The 17,850-nt window shown below is 36.4% G+C and overlaps 1 protein-coding gene across 4 annotated transcripts in view; it reads right to left on the bottom strand.

Annotated features, from left to right (window-relative positions):
- Positions 1–9,810: 9,810 nt before the first annotated feature.
- The window catches only part of LOC126830831 (putative protocadherin beta-18), a 30,215-nt gene continuing 22,175 nt past the window's right edge, over positions 9,811–17,850 (bottom strand). For 2 of the 4 annotated variants that reach the window (XM_050561259.1, XM_050561260.2), the window contains exons 2-4: positions 12,141–14,989; positions 11,627–11,729; positions 9,811–11,121 (exon numbers count right to left, since the gene is read on the bottom strand). In XM_050561259.1, the coding sequence (XP_050417216.1) occupies positions 10,748–11,121; positions 11,627–11,729; positions 12,141–14,894 (3,231 nt within the window). In that variant the 5' untranslated portion in view covers positions 14,895–14,989 and the 3' untranslated portion in view covers positions 9,811–10,747. Of the gene's footprint in view, positions 11,122–11,626; positions 11,730–12,140; positions 14,990–16,846; positions 16,940–17,850 lie in introns of those variants that run through there. The other 2 variants (XM_056102925.1, XM_050561261.1) reach the window with 2 other exon arrangements.

Raw genomic sequence — 17,850 nt, 5'->3', positions numbered from 1 at the left:
TGCATGTCACATTTCTGAGTGGATTTTTGAAAAATTAGGCAAACATCGATCAAGACATTAATCACTTCATTTCTATATACAGTGAGAAAATCTTTTCTTTAATTATCATATTTCTATTGAATATGCGCTAGAATAGTGACAAGTTCTTCATCAATAAAAGGTGTTCTGTTTTTTTTTCTTTTTCTATGAATGACAGTCAGTCGTGATTTATAAGCGGGGCCTTTTTAAGTATTTGAATGAATAGAATAAAACAAGAGAAAAACCTTAAAATTAATCAATAGGTGTGTGAACTTGCCCAGCCATAAAGTGGGAATTCAGCGGATAAATTAGGACGTGTATCTTTATGATAATTTAATTGATCGGACTCAATAAATCGAAAAAAAGTTGTTTAATTAGCTATGGTGATAGTTTACCCTTTTCCCCTCTTATTAGATTAAAACTTTTCATTTGTTGCAGTATTTACTCTAAATACACTTGGGAGTGATAGATGGGTAAAACATTTCGAATAAATCACTCAGATTATGATGTTTCCATGAAATTATACCAAACGTACTTTGATGGTCACCCGCAACCCACACTAACCGTCCTCAAAGTTGACTCGACTTCTGTAATCCACGTAGAAAACAACATTTCATTTACTTCATTTGGTTAAAAATAGTGACGGATATCGTTCACGTGACAGAGTGTGTCTAATCTTTCAAGAACACACGATGTCACTTCTGATTCATTTATCGTATTTTCGTTGTACATGTACTATTCTATGTCATTGTCGCATTACTTTGATTTCATATTTTAAAATTATCCATTTCCATACATCAGTACGGTTTGTACATTTCTTGTCAAATCAGAAGTCATAAAACTCCGCGAAATATAAACAAGATGTCAGCATATAATGGACGAAAACTTCCGGTTGTCGATTCCCGTCTATCAGAATAGTGGATCAACTTCCGGTTTACTGGTCCATTTTACCCTTTAATCATTTATTTCATCTACACGTGTCTGTCTGACAGTCCGGGACAGAAGTGAAAATACTTGTAGTTTATAGTAATGGTTTCAGCAGTATAGTCACAAATAATTTATACTCAAGGGTTGGTCTGTAACATAGAAATATTCAACAAGAGACATACACGTGACATTTGATTGTTTTTATTGTTCGTATGGCTTAACGTCAGCTTCCCTCGATGTTGAAATCGCAGACAATTGGTCGTCTTTAATATATTCAACGCATACGGAGTCTTTCCTGTAGGTGCCCAAGTCACATACGCTCATACCATGGATCGAAGCCACAATCACAAGTCAGAGGTGACCAGGCCAACTAGAGTTTAGACTTAGACACTCCAGACTACTAGCCCCCTCCCCCTTCACCCTTAATGACATCTAATTTTCAATACGTTATTTTACCGGATTGTAGCCTATATATATTTTTTTTTAAAAGTCAGGATTTGTGACATAAGATACTTCTTGGTATAAAATGTTTTATACTTATATGGTTCAATAATTATTGAAGACGAAGTATTGATTAAAATATTTTACAGAGTTACCCTTCCAGTGTAAACGCTTCACCTCTAAGCCAATGTAAAGGAAGTTTTGTTATGAATAAAGCCCCTGTTTTGTTTTGAATATCTTCGACCGCAAAAATGTCGTTAGAAAACCGAACATTAAACGAATTGGGGATCTCACGAGATTTTATCCTCCTTTTGCAAGTGAAAGCGTCCATTTTCTTACCGGAGATCAACTTTTATTTTGTTTACATATAAATACCGTCTTACACCACTAAATAAACATAACCGTCGTCAAAGAAAGTGAGTTAAAAGTCGGCATGATGAAAATGATACCTAACCTGAATGAAAAGTCATCAACTACTGTTTATATATTATATCGATAGTGTTTCCTTTAGACCCAAGTGCCGATACAAACAAACCGAAAATCCTATAAAAGTTAAACGGTTCAACCCGAATAGTTCACGACGGGCCACTAGAGATGCAAATTACCCACCTAGGTAAATAAGTTGTAATTGACATCATTGAAGTCTATATCCCTTATAAAAAACTTCAACTTTTGTTTCTTGCATAACTGAACAACGAAATGTTCTGGTATAGCGCGACTGTTATGACCTCTAGCGGTGATATAAAGAAAGATCAAAGCACTCTGCGGTACTGATGTAACATAGTCAAGTACCGTACTAGTAATAATAAACATGTTGACGTAATAAAACCAACCCCGCTACCCTAATGTAAGGGTTAATCAAGGGTTATAACAAGAGGGTGTGAATAATGAGACTACCATAAACAGAGTGTACTATTATTTACTGAGGTGAGAGCCAGGTGATCAACGCTCCAACTGGTCAGTACTTCATTACAAAGATAACCGTAATACCAACACATACATGAAGCTAATCGAATATTATCGCAAAAAGAAGAAGTGAAATGGAATGGACCTTTTTTTCTGCCCCAACCGTTTTTAATGAAGACGTGATTGACATTTTGTCCGACCAGCGGCGCCTCTGTCTACTCGTCCCCAAAGGTGTCGCAGTATCAATTAAGAGGCAAAGATACAAAATTCAATAAGATGTTTCAGTAATTATACAAAAATTAGGACTAACAAATGTTATTAAGATAGTTATTTAGAAGATTATGTAGCGGTGTCAAATCGCTAGAAACTAGTGTAAACTTGAAATGGCCACAACTTACGTTAGAATAGGTCAATTTGACAAATTTTGTACTTCAAAGAACTGTTGATTGTATATATTATATGTAATTCATTGTATTTTGGCTTGTTGTCTCTTTAACCACATCTAAATAATATATTGGAAATAAATATGTGACTCTACGGGGCAGAAATTAACTTGTTAATGTCAATATGACCTACCCTTTGATGTATTTTGTAACCACATCTAAACAATACATTTAAAAAATGTGACTCTACGAGGCAGAAATTAATTTGTTAATGCAGATATGGCCCACCCTTTAATGTATTTTGTATTTGACAAATATTCCTTTAATTTGAGATGCAATGTGATTTTCGAAGTTTGTAGCTTTTAAAATATTACTTCCTTTTTAAAGTACATTTAATATTTACTCTCAGTTACTCTCTCAGGGAATTTCAAATACTTTAGAAATTTACCGACAACTTGTTAAAATGTAACATTTCTTAATGCTTATACTTTCACATTTAAAAACGTGTAAAACTGAAGCATCATGATTTAACTACGCGGTGTTAGAGATAATTCACCATGATTAGAAAATAACATGACATTTGGGCGTACAACCAAACAACTTTACAATGTAACGCTAAACAGGTGAAAATGTTTAACTTCAAATGCTATAAGTTAAACAATAAAAAATAAACTAATGATAATAAAATTAATGCGGACCAGTTACATCTTTAAATGAATGAGGACTAGTTACAGGTGCAAATGAAAATGAAATGGGGTTTAACGTCCCATTGTTTTGCAACAACGAGGATAGTGAATACGGGTATACGTCATAACGTGTCCTATGGGGAAAACCGAGGATCCTTGTACACAATGGCATGCACGTAAAAGATCCCTTTGCAATTGGAATTCGATATGACAGTAAGCCGTAGCACACTGTATGACGTATACCCATCTTCATTAGCCCAGTCGGAGCAGAACAGTGGGATGTTAAACCCCATTTCATTTCATTTTCTATGACGGAACTTTTCACAGACAGCGGCGCTACGGCCTTTATTTCGAATTCCATTTGTATTTTACGAACACTCCAACGTGTACACGGGACCTCGGTTTTTTGTCTCATCCGAACAACTAGACATTGTTCATTGCCATACCACCCGTACTGCTAAAGACACAAACACATTACTGAAATAAAGATGTATCACGTAATAACATAATTTATGACAAGTGGACTCTAAAGCTCATTTATCTCTCTCTCTCTCTCTCACAACAGATACCAGAATTCCTTTAAAACACTTTTTATACAATTTACTCATCCGCCAATATTACTATGCAGATGTACCACATGTTAGTCCCGAAATAACATAATGAACTGGGCGATAAACCCCATTTCTACACCTCTACCATAACAGACACCGTAATTCCTTTAAAACAATATTACTATATTAATTATAAATTCTAATCCGTGTATATTTTATTTAGATCGATATTAAACGCATGAAAAAAATATAAAGTATGTAATAAGTAATTGAATTCATGACTTCCACAAGGTCAAGCCCATTTTTATCATTAATGGCGTATGCTATCTATTTTCTTAATAACATAACGTGCTTTCGATATATTTTGGTGTCTATAACACGTATAGACGATTCTGTATTTACCTTTAATGCTAATACAATACAGGTGTTCTGTGTCTTCACCTTATAATCTGAGTACATTTCATTCTCATGTTAAGTCTACAGTTCGGCAATCCGCCTATATATTTCCATATTACATATTTCGTAAAATCGGATTACTATATAGATAGTTATTAAAGCTATAATCTTGTTACAATTCCTATACACTTGTAATGGCGACTATATTTTGAATCGGATACTAGTGTCAATTGTATGAATTCTTTCATTTGTGATGGACTAGATTTAATGATATGTTCTTGGCCAGTTGGCGTCAAAGTGATTTGAGATGAGCAATGAACAGATCGGGAATAACTGATTATATTTCATATAATAGAAATATTGAAAGGAGAAAACTGTAATACCATTATATAAATATTACTTTATACGGCTCATTCAGATTCATATAGAATTTCATAATGTTAATTTATTCCTCTTTAACTATAATCGACTTACTTACTATCAATCATAATTTAAGATTCCAAAGCTGAATTTCTAGAAAGGGTCTGTGCCAGACTATAATTGCCAACTTTCATTTTTTTTAAAAAAAACGGGTGTTTTGTAGAGAAAATGAACAGCACAGAATCTGAAACTTCTATGAATTTTTAAATTGCAATAATCTCAGTCATTTTCTCAATAAAACGTTGAACCTGAATCATCAGTACTCTGTCGATCTAAGATATGCCTTAGGCGGGAGCTCAGTTGGACGGTCCTGCGTCTACGACACGACGTGAAATGTGTTTTAATGTCAAACTGTTCTGCGTCAACCGAACATACCCCATTCAATGTGTCATGATGGACTTTTTGTCCAGACAGCGGCGTCACAGACTTATCTTTTTTCCATTTCAAAATATCGGAGGATCTTTAACGTGATATTTGCTATTTGGGGCCTTGGGTTTTCACCCCATTCGAACGACAAAGATTTTGTTTGAATCTTTTATATAAAGTCTAGCTCACAACCCGCTGTCTACGGGTGAAATTTGAGTAAACCCGTACGTTGAGACTAACGCGTCAGACTGATATTTTGGTCCTGCACATACAAAATTTTCACCCGGTTTCTTGCGACTGGTCTGCGAACTACAAAATCTTACGACCCGTGCGTGCGTGTCAAAACCCGTACGGCAGGTTGTGAGCTAGGCTCAAGAGTACAGGACAAACAAATTTGAGGTTCCCTATCAAGGTTATCCGTGTCTGGATACCAAGTTTGTCAAATAGACCAAGTTAAAGCATTGACGTAAATTTACTCGTTCCTGATATTTTTATCTGTCAATCTATACAGTCACAGAATGTTATCGAGCTTAACAACAATATTAACCACACAAAAATGTAACACATGTATTTCTTTCTGTGGGGCATTGAGCGTTTGTTTTGTTTATATCCTCGTGGCCTTACTTTTTATATAAAATTGTTCATAAACTTGGTGGCATAACACTATATCCTTAAACAATATTATTCTTTTTTTAAAATATCGCTATCAAAATATTTTTTTCTCATCATCATCACATATAAAAAGAAAGTTTTAACTTTAGAGGCATGCTGACCCTATCTCATTTAAAGTAAAGGCCCACTTACACGACCTTGTATTTATGATTCCGTGTTGAAGGCGTTGGGGGCGACTTTTCACGGATAGGGTTATTTTTGCCTACCCTTCGAATTTCAACTGCCAACTGGATTTTTGTACTGGCGTTATCGAAACTGACGTGGACTTTAATGCCATGGGATATAAAGTTCAAGAAATCAAAAATCCAATATCCTGTTCAACAAAGTTTTAGTTAAATATATATATATAAAGTGGAACCTGCTCTGCCTTGTGCATGATACCAATCTTTTTTTTTTTCTTTTTTCTTTTTTGTATTATTTTTTAATCGTTTGACTTTCTAACTCTTGACGTCAACTGGCATACAATCGCAATTAAGAAACGTTATTCAGCAGACGACCACAGTCAAGATCCGCCGCCTTATTTCAATTACGTCTTTGTTGTAAATCTTATTGTAGGCTGGAGCGAAGCCTGTATTATTACAGGCCATGGACTGTACAGCGCAGTGGTTCCATTATTTGTGGGGTTTTTTTTGCTTTCACTGTGTAGTTTGTATCATGTCCACATGTTTGTCTTATCTTTAGTGTGGTCCTCCTGCACTTATTATTATGTCAAGAAATATGATCATGTTTAACGGAAGGATTGTAACACCCCACCTCAGATTTCCACACCAAAGTGACTACCCCTTTAATCTGAGTAATATTTAAATGTGATAAATCATTAGAAGCTCCCCCTAGTGTACAACATTTGTCAAACATGCGCCAGATTTTATGGATTTCTCTGCTTTTCAATTTTTTTAAAAGCAAGGAGAACATGATAATTTCTTTATAAATCAATTTTATCACATTTTTATATGAGTTTTTCCTCTGATTAACAAGCGAGGTGGGAATATTGAATCTGGATACAGCGAAGACAAAATGTTTTTATATTGATTCATTCTATTCGTATTACACATTTAAAGGTGGTGGTCCGTCTCTTTCTATATTCTGAAATGAAATGGGGTTTAACGTTCAATTTTTCTGCTTCAACCAGGATAATGAAGATGACCATGGCAAGCAGTTTGCAATGAGAGAAATTTCGCCCGGTCTAATGTCAAATGTTATTTAAGGCGCACGCCAATGGATACATGGGACCTCTGCTTTTCGTAACATCCGAACGACTAGACGCTGTTCGCTGCCAGACCGTACGCCTTGCACCATGCCGTCCAACCTCGGCGACGACCATACTACGAGTCTCGTGGAAGCCTGGGATCGAAACCACACCACTTGACCCAATGACTGACCTCATGATCTAAAGAGCACACGATGGACCACCCATAATCCCCTGTCCTCGAATGAATTCGGTTAAATGGAAATATTCGTAAACTTTTCGACCAATCATACTCCAGGCAATTGTTCAGTTCTGATACAATCATATTTTACAGTAGGACGTTAAACCCCATTTCATTTCATTTCACTTCAATAATATTTTGTATCCAAAAGAACATCCTCATTTTCTAGATAAATAATTACGGGAACAGTGGGTGTACAGATTAAAAAATGAATCTTAGTATACTAGTATATACATGTATGGGGTACAAGATCTTATATTATATGGTAGCTCAGGGAGTTATATAAGACGTTGGCTCGCTAACCCCGAGATCCCGTGTTCGATCCCTGCGTTGGCCGAGAAAGTTCATCGTGATGGGACGAAAGAACCATTGACAGTTGGAATTCGATATGAGTAGGCCGTAGTCCACTGCACAGCGTATACCATACATCATTAGCACAGTCGGTGCAGAACAGTAGGACGTTAAACCGCATTTCATTTCATTTCTGATACTATATTTATTTAGTAAATAATTGTTTTTCTAAATTCGGTTTCGTAAATATGTTCATGAAGTTTGGTTTATACTACACCGCCAGTTGGTACCTAAATCGTTGTAGGTACATATTTACATGGAGTGTAACAGATAGCACATCTTTTTACCTCTAGCGGACATGTGTTAGCTGAAACACGAATACACAGACACGGTAAGATTATGACGTAATGTGCAACTTGACATCACGCCCCTGTGTTACTCGTAACACTCTAGTTAATGTCGTACGAGTGTGGTTAGTGAATTGTAATACCCTTTACGTCAAAGTAAACACGCACTGTGTGTAGAAGTACTGTGCGGATAGGACCCTCGTTACCAAGTTTAAACAACACTTTTATATCTTTCTGAACACCTTGCAAAAGCGAGTAGACACCTGTACACTGCAAACTGAAATGTATTAGGGGTCAAAAATTTAGATTAGAGACCCCATTAGAAATTCTTGAAAGTCGTTCTCCAATGTGGGAGAGCGTCCAATTACTCAATAATCCACAGTATGATGTAAAAAAGAAGAAAATGAGGAGGCATTAACACCCAAGCCAACCAACTCTTAGTGCAAGAGATTTGATGAAAGGTTGTGTTAATCCCGAAATAACAGGATTTGTTTTAAATATACGTTAACACATCTTATATGAAATATGTCATAATTCGCATCCCCACAATGAAGTTATCGTTTGTGTAATGTGGATAATGGTAAGTGTACGCCTTGTCACGTAAATCATGGGATTCGAACATGCGACTTACATAGATGACAGACCTATGATCCGTACAATGCAAGGTATTGAAGCATTTAGTAACTCGAATGACGGAATGAAATGAATCAGACTAAGCAAGACGGACACGCCTATTTTTCGTCGAAGTCCAACTGTGATGGGTTCTTTTACGTGCCCGCCAAGGTGTACACGGGTTGACCTCAGTTTCCGATCAATCCCCACGACTAGTCACATTCACATGCCAATCCCCCAATCCTGCACCAGTAACAAAGGCAAATACCAAGGGACTTTCTTGGCCAACAGCAGCATCCATTAACCAGCGCCATACTCACTGAGCGACCTTGACCCTCGACAACGCATATGAAGGTTAGGTTGCAGACCACCACAAAAAACGATGCTAAATGTAATTATTTTTGTCCAAATATCCGCAATATTTAGAGATATTTTTCATCATTCCATCAGGCAGAAAATTGTTTCTTCCTGTAGAAAATAACGAGTTCATTATCTCCGTGAGAATTGGTGCCAAAACACATGACTTCCAGATTCCAGTCTGACATGTTTTATCTTTGACTAATCACCAAATTTACTAATTAGGACTAAAGTGTAAACATCACGGTGTGTTTAAGTGTAGAGATCTGTTACCGAGGAGAAATAAATTGGGTCAACTGCATGGCTTCCAAGAGGTTAATTCGGTCAAAGCAGACACAAGACTTACATGTACATTGATGTCTGGGGTTTACCCTGAATCTTACTTACGTCTAATCAATTCGATTGTATCCCGGGAAAGCGATACATGCCACCACATCCCATCCCACCCCTGTGGAAATAGCTGAAGCCTAAAAGGATGATAGATGAATGTCAAATTCATTCCATTGTTATGTAATGAAGGCCAATGACATTATTTATATTCGGTTTATATTCAGTGTTGCCTGGAGTGCTATTTAGTATTCCACATGTCAGTTTACAAACATACCAGTGGGTAGCTAGAGTTTCCCCCCCCACCCTCTCCTCGCCCACACCCCGACAATACACATAAAACATTCCCGGTAATAAGCAGTGTTATTTTGGAACAATAACATTGAGCTTGTGCCTTTTATTATTCTACTGAAGCCATGGTGGCTCAGCCAGCAGGTGTCGGATGGGATGAAAAAGCGAGGCAATATTTCTCTAAAAAGACACTGCAGGGCGTATGTCTTCACGAGCCTTGTTTTTTCCAGAACAGTAGGGCGTTAAATTACATTTCATTCTGTATCGTTCTACTGACCAGAAAGAAAAAAGTGTGGTCCCAGGCGGAGCGCCCCCATCGCTCCAACCAATAGCTAAGCTGCTGAGTCATACTAACTGTTAAAGAACAAAAACATATTTCTTAAATCATATAATAGTATATCTTCTTTATATTCAGTAACAAAACAGTATCTACAAATATTAATAAAATTATTAATAAAAAAAACACTAATAAATGCGTACAATTGACTTCAAATTGGACAAACGAAGAAGGGTAATGTTATTCGAAGTCAATTTTAAATTTATCATTACATAGAACTCTATCATTACATAGAACTCAATTTTGGCTCAACGAATAAATGTTATATTTGCAATAAATAAATTCAAATCAAGTTTAATTATATGTAGGTCTATTCTTGATTCAGTATATTTAATTCTTAGAAAAATATTAGAAAAAGTCAAAATTACAAAGAATGCTAAAAAATTGGATGAATGTTCATGCACTATAATGAACTTTTGAAGTCAAATATAATTCATAAATAATGTACATTGTTCTATATTATAGTTTTGTCATAACTATGCAATCTACATGAGCACTCTTAATAATGAAAAAATATACAGCAATATTAATAAATTCAATTGTTCTGCGAATCTGTTTTAAACAAAAACAATTGGCAATACCAAATATGAACATTACGATAAGAATGATTAACACACATGCAAATGAAATCGACATACATACACACTTCCGTTTAAACAAGAGACACAAACACACGAATGATTCCATGCAACTATGACCAGACACGCGCACAACACACATACTATGAAACAGAGCACATAAATTTGACCCATAGGTCATTTCAAAATGTCTTTGGTGAGGAAATGATTTATGAAATATGAAAATGTTTTTTTGAAAATAAGATTGTTCCAACAGATTAACACAAAATGGCACTTCCTTTAACCACAGTAATACTCTTAATAGCACATTTTAATTTTTCTTTGGTATGTCCTATACAGTGAGTTATTATGGCAAGAATTTGACACGTACTTTAAAACGTGTACAACACAATCGGTGACGTCATAGTACACGTATTACACAATAACGTCCTTTCCCATCACAATGTCATGAAAATTCTCTTCCGGACTGATTGTGTAGCTACCGGAAGTGGTCGTACTGGCGTCATCATCATGTGAAATGACAGAACTCTGAGTATTGTAGGGTAATAACATTGTTCTTGGGTTGGAGAAATCCCTAAAACTATCCCGATGATTGGAAGAAAAGTCATTGTTTTTGGATCTATTAAAAGATTGATCCTGTCTATAACTGTCCTGTCTATTTGTATTAGCGTGTAAAAATCGCGGTTGTCCAGGCTTGTTATTTCTGTACTCATGGCTTGGCTTGTCCGTATAATACTGGTCAAAAGACGTGTTTCTGTTTGATGTTAATGGAGCCTGCCATTGATGTTCTGAAATCAAAGAAATATAGAACAATAAAGTTAATGAAAGCAACAAAGGTCTTCTCAGGATAAAGAAAGGCGCCGATTCGTCCTGAATCATTAATGATTGACTACAAATGCCCTTCCTTCCTGATAATTCCTATTTTCTTTGAAAATAATTTGACGCTTTATTGAGAGACAATGGCAGAGATCAATGCAGTTTAGTTCTGTATAGAACGAAATAGTGACGGGGTCGCGAATGGAGCAGGATATGCTTACCTTGTACCACTTCTCGTTTAGGGAGTTCGCATTTTTTAATTCAGTGGGTCCACTAAGTCTTTATGATATTTTGCGATATGGTATGGAATACAATTAAGAAACCCCCAAATGGAAAACAGAGTGAAATTCGCTTGATATTTCGAATATTGCGTGCTGTGATAATAAAGTAGCTATCATAGGTCCATGCGTGCTGTGACAAGCGTATTAGAGTAGCTTTTATAGGTCTATTTGCATTATTATATAATGTAATACTTACTTTTATCAGTAAGAGGTTGCATATTAACTTCTTCTTCACTACCACCTCTACCACTATCACTAGTTATAGTTTCACCTGATGTATCACTATGTATATCATCATTCTATAAAACATAAAAACATCATTAATATATTACTTGTTACTCTATAAACAAAGCATATTACTTGTTATTAAAAAAGCACATTATTTGTTATTTGGAAAAAACAACAACACATAACTTGCTGTTTGAAAAAATCAGATTACTTGTTAGTCTCGTCCAAAATTGCATAGTAAAGAGCACCTATAGTATCGTTGTGACATGTTCACAATCGGGGTACTTTTTCTGACAAGGATGGTTTTAAAGTTGTGCGGTGGGTAATTTCAGGAGGGCGGGGGCCGGGGGGGGGGGGGGACAAGGTATGTGCGTCTCTAATATAACATAAGTAGGCCATGACATGATTTCCTTATATCTATCAGAACAAATTTGTAATAATTGACTTTTTTTAAATTAAAATTTAGAGCTTATATTTCTTACATGTATGTGTATGTTAGTAGTCGGCACTAATCCCATTCTATTTAGAGCTATATTTATTGGTCGGGGATGAAACTCTGTTTCTCTAGCTTCAGTTGAATCATCCAAACTAAAGCTCACCTCTTTCTTCTTGCCACCGACGCCATCTCCCCTCGTATCACCTCCATAAACCAGGCTCTTTGAGTTCGACCGCCGGTCACCGAAAAGAATATTGGGATCAGGAGATTTGTCAGAGGTAATAGCCGGAACATTATCAAAAACTGTATCTGGTTTGGGTTGGGCCGATGCTTTTCTTCTCTCTCCTCGCAAAACAAGACAAATTGCCGTAATTATGATCAGGGATAATACACAGGTTGCTCCAGCCACGGTAGCGGCGATAACTATATATTTATCGCTTTTAGCGCCATCTACCAACTCACTCATAGTCTTATTGTCAAAAATGGCCTCCACGCGTAATTTGGTGGTATCAAACAAAATGGGGTTTCCCGAATCTTCGACTCTCACTGTCAAATCGTACACATGATCAGTTTCCAGTTTCCAATTATTAATAACCATGGCTTCTCCAGTTTCATTGTCAATGTCAAAAACGTTCTCGCCATTACCCGCAACAATACTAAACCGTAATTTAGCATTGTCACCACTGTCTTCATCGTAGGCTATTATCTTGCCAATTATTGAGTTGGGTTCTGGGAAAACGGAGATGAGCACAGTATGATTGCCTGAGGTCGGGAATAAGACAACTGGCTTATTATCGTTAATGTCTAGTACCGTAATTAATATGTCCACTGAATTGGTCAAGGGTTTTGAACCTTTGTCTCTGGCCAACGCGGTAAAAGAGTATTTATTATCATGTTCCCGGTTTAGCATTTTCGTCGTACGAACGGTTCCATTGGGAAGGACTTCAAAAGGTACGACACCTCCTTCCGAACCAGCCATAAAATATTCCACCACGCCGTTGGTACTTTCATCCTCATCAACAGCTTCTATCTGCCCGATCACAGTATGGGGTACTTCGTTTTCACGTATTTCCAATTGATAAAAAGGGCGGACAAAAGTGGGTCGGTTATCGTTCTTGTCAAGGATAGTCACGGTCACTTGGGCGGAGCTACTTAGAGCTGGTGTGCCAAGATCAGTTGCAATGACGGTGAAAGTTATCTTTGAGTTCTCTTCACGATCAAAAGATCTTCCAGCAGAAATTATTCCACTACTAGATTGCATTCTGAATTGTCCATTAGCACCTTCGCCAAACGAGTATCTAATCTTGGCGTTCATGCCAAAGTCGTTATCGGTTGCTTTTACCGTAACAAGGTACTCGCCGATTTCATTATTCTCCGATATAGTAGCGTTATACAGTTGATGAGTGAAAACAGGGTGAAGATCATTTTCATCTGCAACTATAAGTTTCAAATTAGCCGTAGAACTCATAGGGGGTTCTCCCATATCTGTACATGTGACTTTAAGTTCGTATGTATCCTGCATTTCTCGATCTAACGCTCTATTTAATAACACTTTATATCCTTTTCCCTGAAGGACCTCGAGTTTGAAGTCGGTATCTGTTGTGGAGCATTCTACACGTCCACTCTGTCCCGGATCGGAATCTTCGACTTCAACAAAAGCTAAAAAGGCACCCGGGGTCGCCGATTCAGGAACTTCCGTAACATCAGTTTCATCGCTAGATAGAGTATTCATTCGGACCCGTGGTGCATTATTTCCGTTATCCAATATTGCAACATTAACAACGGTTTGAGTTTTCAGAGGTGGGCTACCCCCATCCAGTGCCACTACAATCAGTTGGTGCGTGGCCCCGGCTTCGTAGCTTAAGGCCCCTGCTACACGAATACCACCGGTCATCGGATTAATGGTAAAAAGTGATTTCAATTTAGCGGACTGCATGGTGCTGAAATGATACCGTACTTGTCCATTTAGATCAGTATCCAGATCTATAGCTTTAACTTGTAACACAGTAAAATTGACAGGGGTATCCTCCTTAATATTGATGCTGTAGGTATTATTCATAAAGACAGGAGGGTTATCATTTTCATCCGTAACAGTGACCTTGACTCGGAGGGTTCCGGTTTTAGGTGGTGAACCACCATCTTTGGCGATAATATTAAAGGTATAACCACTCTTCTTTTCGCGATCGAGAGAGGTTTCTAGTTTGAGGTTAATTACCGAACTACCATCCAAGTTTTCGGTAGAGGTCAAGGAGAATATGTTCTCTGCAAGAGTGAGTTCGTAAGTCTGTAATGTGTTATCAGGGGGAGAATCAATATCCACGGCACCGGTGATTTTGAAAACTTTTCCGATTTTGGTACCTTCCGGGACATCGAGGTGCACTTCGTTAGCAGGGAACGTAGGCCAGTTGTCGTTGATGTCGAGGACAGTTACAAGTACAATAGCAATGTTGGAAAATGAAGTTTTCACTGAATGGACAGCCACTGAAAATTCCAAGGTGCAGGTACTAGTGTAGTCGCATACATTTTCACGATCAATTTTCTGTTTAACTGTCAAAACTCCCGAGGATTCGTCGATCGAAAAGAAAGATGCTGGTTCCCGACTTTTATCCAAGATCCCAAAACGTAGATTTGAGATTTCCGTGGCGGTCATGCCGCTATAGAAGACAGCACTGTTTGAAATATCTCCAACCTCGGTGCCAATAATTTCCTCCTCAGCCATACTAAATTTAAAATCAGGCACGCATTGTCCAAGAAAGCACAAACAGGCGAAAATAACGATTTTGAATCCAAATTCTTTCATTATGACAATGTATTGTCGTTACTCCAGAAAATTAATGATGTTCAATACTTTTTATCACCATGCTTTGATTAGAGGCGACTCTCCATCAGTGGATCCTGAAATGATAAAGAAAACCTTCATGAATTTTATGAAATAATTAAAACGAAATTAGTAAGTATTTAATTGTATTTCATGTATTTTACTCTCTTATTTTTTTTATGAAAAAGTCAAACAGGCACGTTGTTAAGTTGTTGTACTGACTTCCATTTGTATTTATGCAAGTGTACCTAATAGAGAGTAGTTATCTACAAGAATGAGTGAGTTATGGTCATTCCGAGGATGCTATGTCCATTATGACCCTCTTAATAGGTGCTGATGATATATGTGTATATACACAAGGTAGATGTATAACAAACATTTATCTACCCAACAATAAAGTAAACATTTATAAATACACAACGGACCGGCTTACAAGACAGGACAACTTGTTGTTCATCTTCACCTTAACTATACACTCACTTACAAAGATATCACTTGGTTGTATTTATTAAGTTTTATGTCAACAATTTGAAAGGGCACAAGATTCAGCGCGAGCAGCTTCGGGGCTACTTAGGAATCGCACAGCTAACGATGTAGGTAAATAGCTGTGTAGAAAGTGTGAAAGGAATGTTTGTCCAGTTGTAGTCCCAGTCCTACGGTTGATAAATAATTTAGCCCTTAACAATAAAGAAATTGGGGTTAAGTGCGCCCCTTGCTGAACACCGCTAGCATCTTGTAAATAAAGGTGGGGTATTCACCGTCATTTATTTTCTTTACGTCATTGTCCTGCCCTGTAATATGTACATAAAATAACATCGTTCGTTTCTTATCTAAGATAATTCACCAAACATTTATCACGTGTCGAATGTGTTATTTTTTCTTTCTTTGTCAAGACTTGCGTGTTTTTACGATACGGCAAAATCCATAAATCATAGTCGCCGATTAACATTATTGTAAAACAAGATTAAGTTATTTGGTTTTTTTGGCCCAGGCATACATACCTAGCTTTATTTTTGATGCCTCATTATTCAGAATACATTCTCGAATTGGAAACATATGAACGGAATTAGTAAATATGCTGTAAAATGGGGTCATATTCCCTTTTAATATGTGAAACCTCGTATCAAGTTAATAAGCTACAAAAAAATTGTTTATTTTTATCCTTTGAGAAAATGTTCAGTCTTTTAAAACATATGTTCCCGCTAACATGTAACTCTTCCGAAATTTCTTGTTAGAAAAAAACAATTAAACTTGTTTCACATCCCACATTGAAGCATGTGTTACATTTAATTACCCTCGCTAAAGTTTGTTGATGAAATGGTATAGCCATGTTTATTTTCTTCGTACAGAATTTGACAGTGTCAAAATTGCGTAAGGTAACATAGAATTAGAAAAAATGGATTTTGTTACACACTCGATCGTGATAAATCTACATTTCATCCGGTGCTACGTCTACATGCAGACCAAATATCTGCCAAAAACATTACTAGAAATGACAATATACATTTATAACACGTACTGAAAAGAAAACATCATATTTCACTGTCACATAAAATTCTAAACATGTTCACATTTATAAAACTTGTAAGGACTTTTTTCTTAACCCGATATCTTAAATTCGTATTGCTTACATAAACATGTCTTAGATTTCTGGATAAGAAAATGTCATTACTGGAAAATTTGATTCTTTTTAGAATTTATTTAACTTTTTTTAAATTAGTATATAAGTCGTGAAATAAGTGATATTCAGGAGCAATATTTTTTTTTTATAAATGTTAAATTCAACAGTAGTATTGTTGACTATGACGAAAGAACCAATTAACAATACCGTTGGATATGAATGCACGCCAACAACATACTGATAATACGTTCGTTCGAATATAAAACACAAACCTAATTGGATTCCTTCACAGTAAAAGAAATACAAAATTTACCAGAATGTGCCCATGTATCCACACTGCGAAACAATTTTAGAATATTAAAAGACAAGCCTCTCAGTTTGCGCATACATAAAATTAACACATCCAAGAGGATAACTCATGGCACGTCCTCCCAGCAAGATGTCCTGTAGAAAACTGTCATAATAAAGTTATATTAAATGGTAGTTGAACGTCACACTCCGTCATAGTCAGTCATTTTTGTAAGTTTGTATTGTAAGACATGGCAATGAATCAGGTTGGAGAGAGAGACAAGCCTCAAAACAAAAGCCAATTTATCATTTACTGTCCCATAAACAATATTACTACACATCCTTGGTAACTCCTGTATGAATAATCAAACAATTCTGTCTCATAAAACATATCACAATTTTCTACTGTCCTGTTTTATATTTAAACAAAAACAATTTAAATATGTGAATAATTATTCATATCACAAACTACAGAACATATATTTTGGGAGAGTTAAACTATTTTGCTTAAATTTCAGAAACCGAGTCCTTTTGGACAGTAACAATTTCAATCGCAGCTTTTTAAAACCAAAAAAGAAATGTTTTAAGGTGGTTTTACAAGAGGCGCGTGTTGTGTCATGGATAATTTAAACATACATTCTCTTTTCACTTGGGGTGTCAGTTGTCTTGAAAACAAAAGTATAACAATTTCATATTGGAAGTCTTCAGATCTGTTTTTATCCTTATTTCGTTGATTTGTACCCCACCCCCCTTCTCGATTTTCGGACACACCAATGCCCTTATGATTGATCTTACGTATGGGAACTTTATACATTATAGTAAGGTAATTAGAACACCTTGACGCTTATTTACGTTAAATATACCACTCTATTTCATTTCACAAAAAACGTTTACCCCCACCCCCGACAATACATCATTGGACAATATTCGCCCGTACAGAAACTTACACATCCTGCTTGTATTCTTATTCATTCAAAATAAATTTGCGTTACAAAATAATCAGTCATGTTTGTCATTTAGCGACTTTGT

This window comes from Patella vulgata, chromosome 8 (genome assembly GCF_932274485.2).
Source record: "Patella vulgata chromosome 8, xgPatVulg1.2, whole genome shotgun sequence".
NCBI classification, from domain to species: Eukaryota; Metazoa; Mollusca; class Gastropoda; family Patellidae; genus Patella; species Patella vulgata.
Note: the sequence above shows the minus strand (reverse complement) of the source record. Positions and strands in the feature narration are given on the sequence as shown.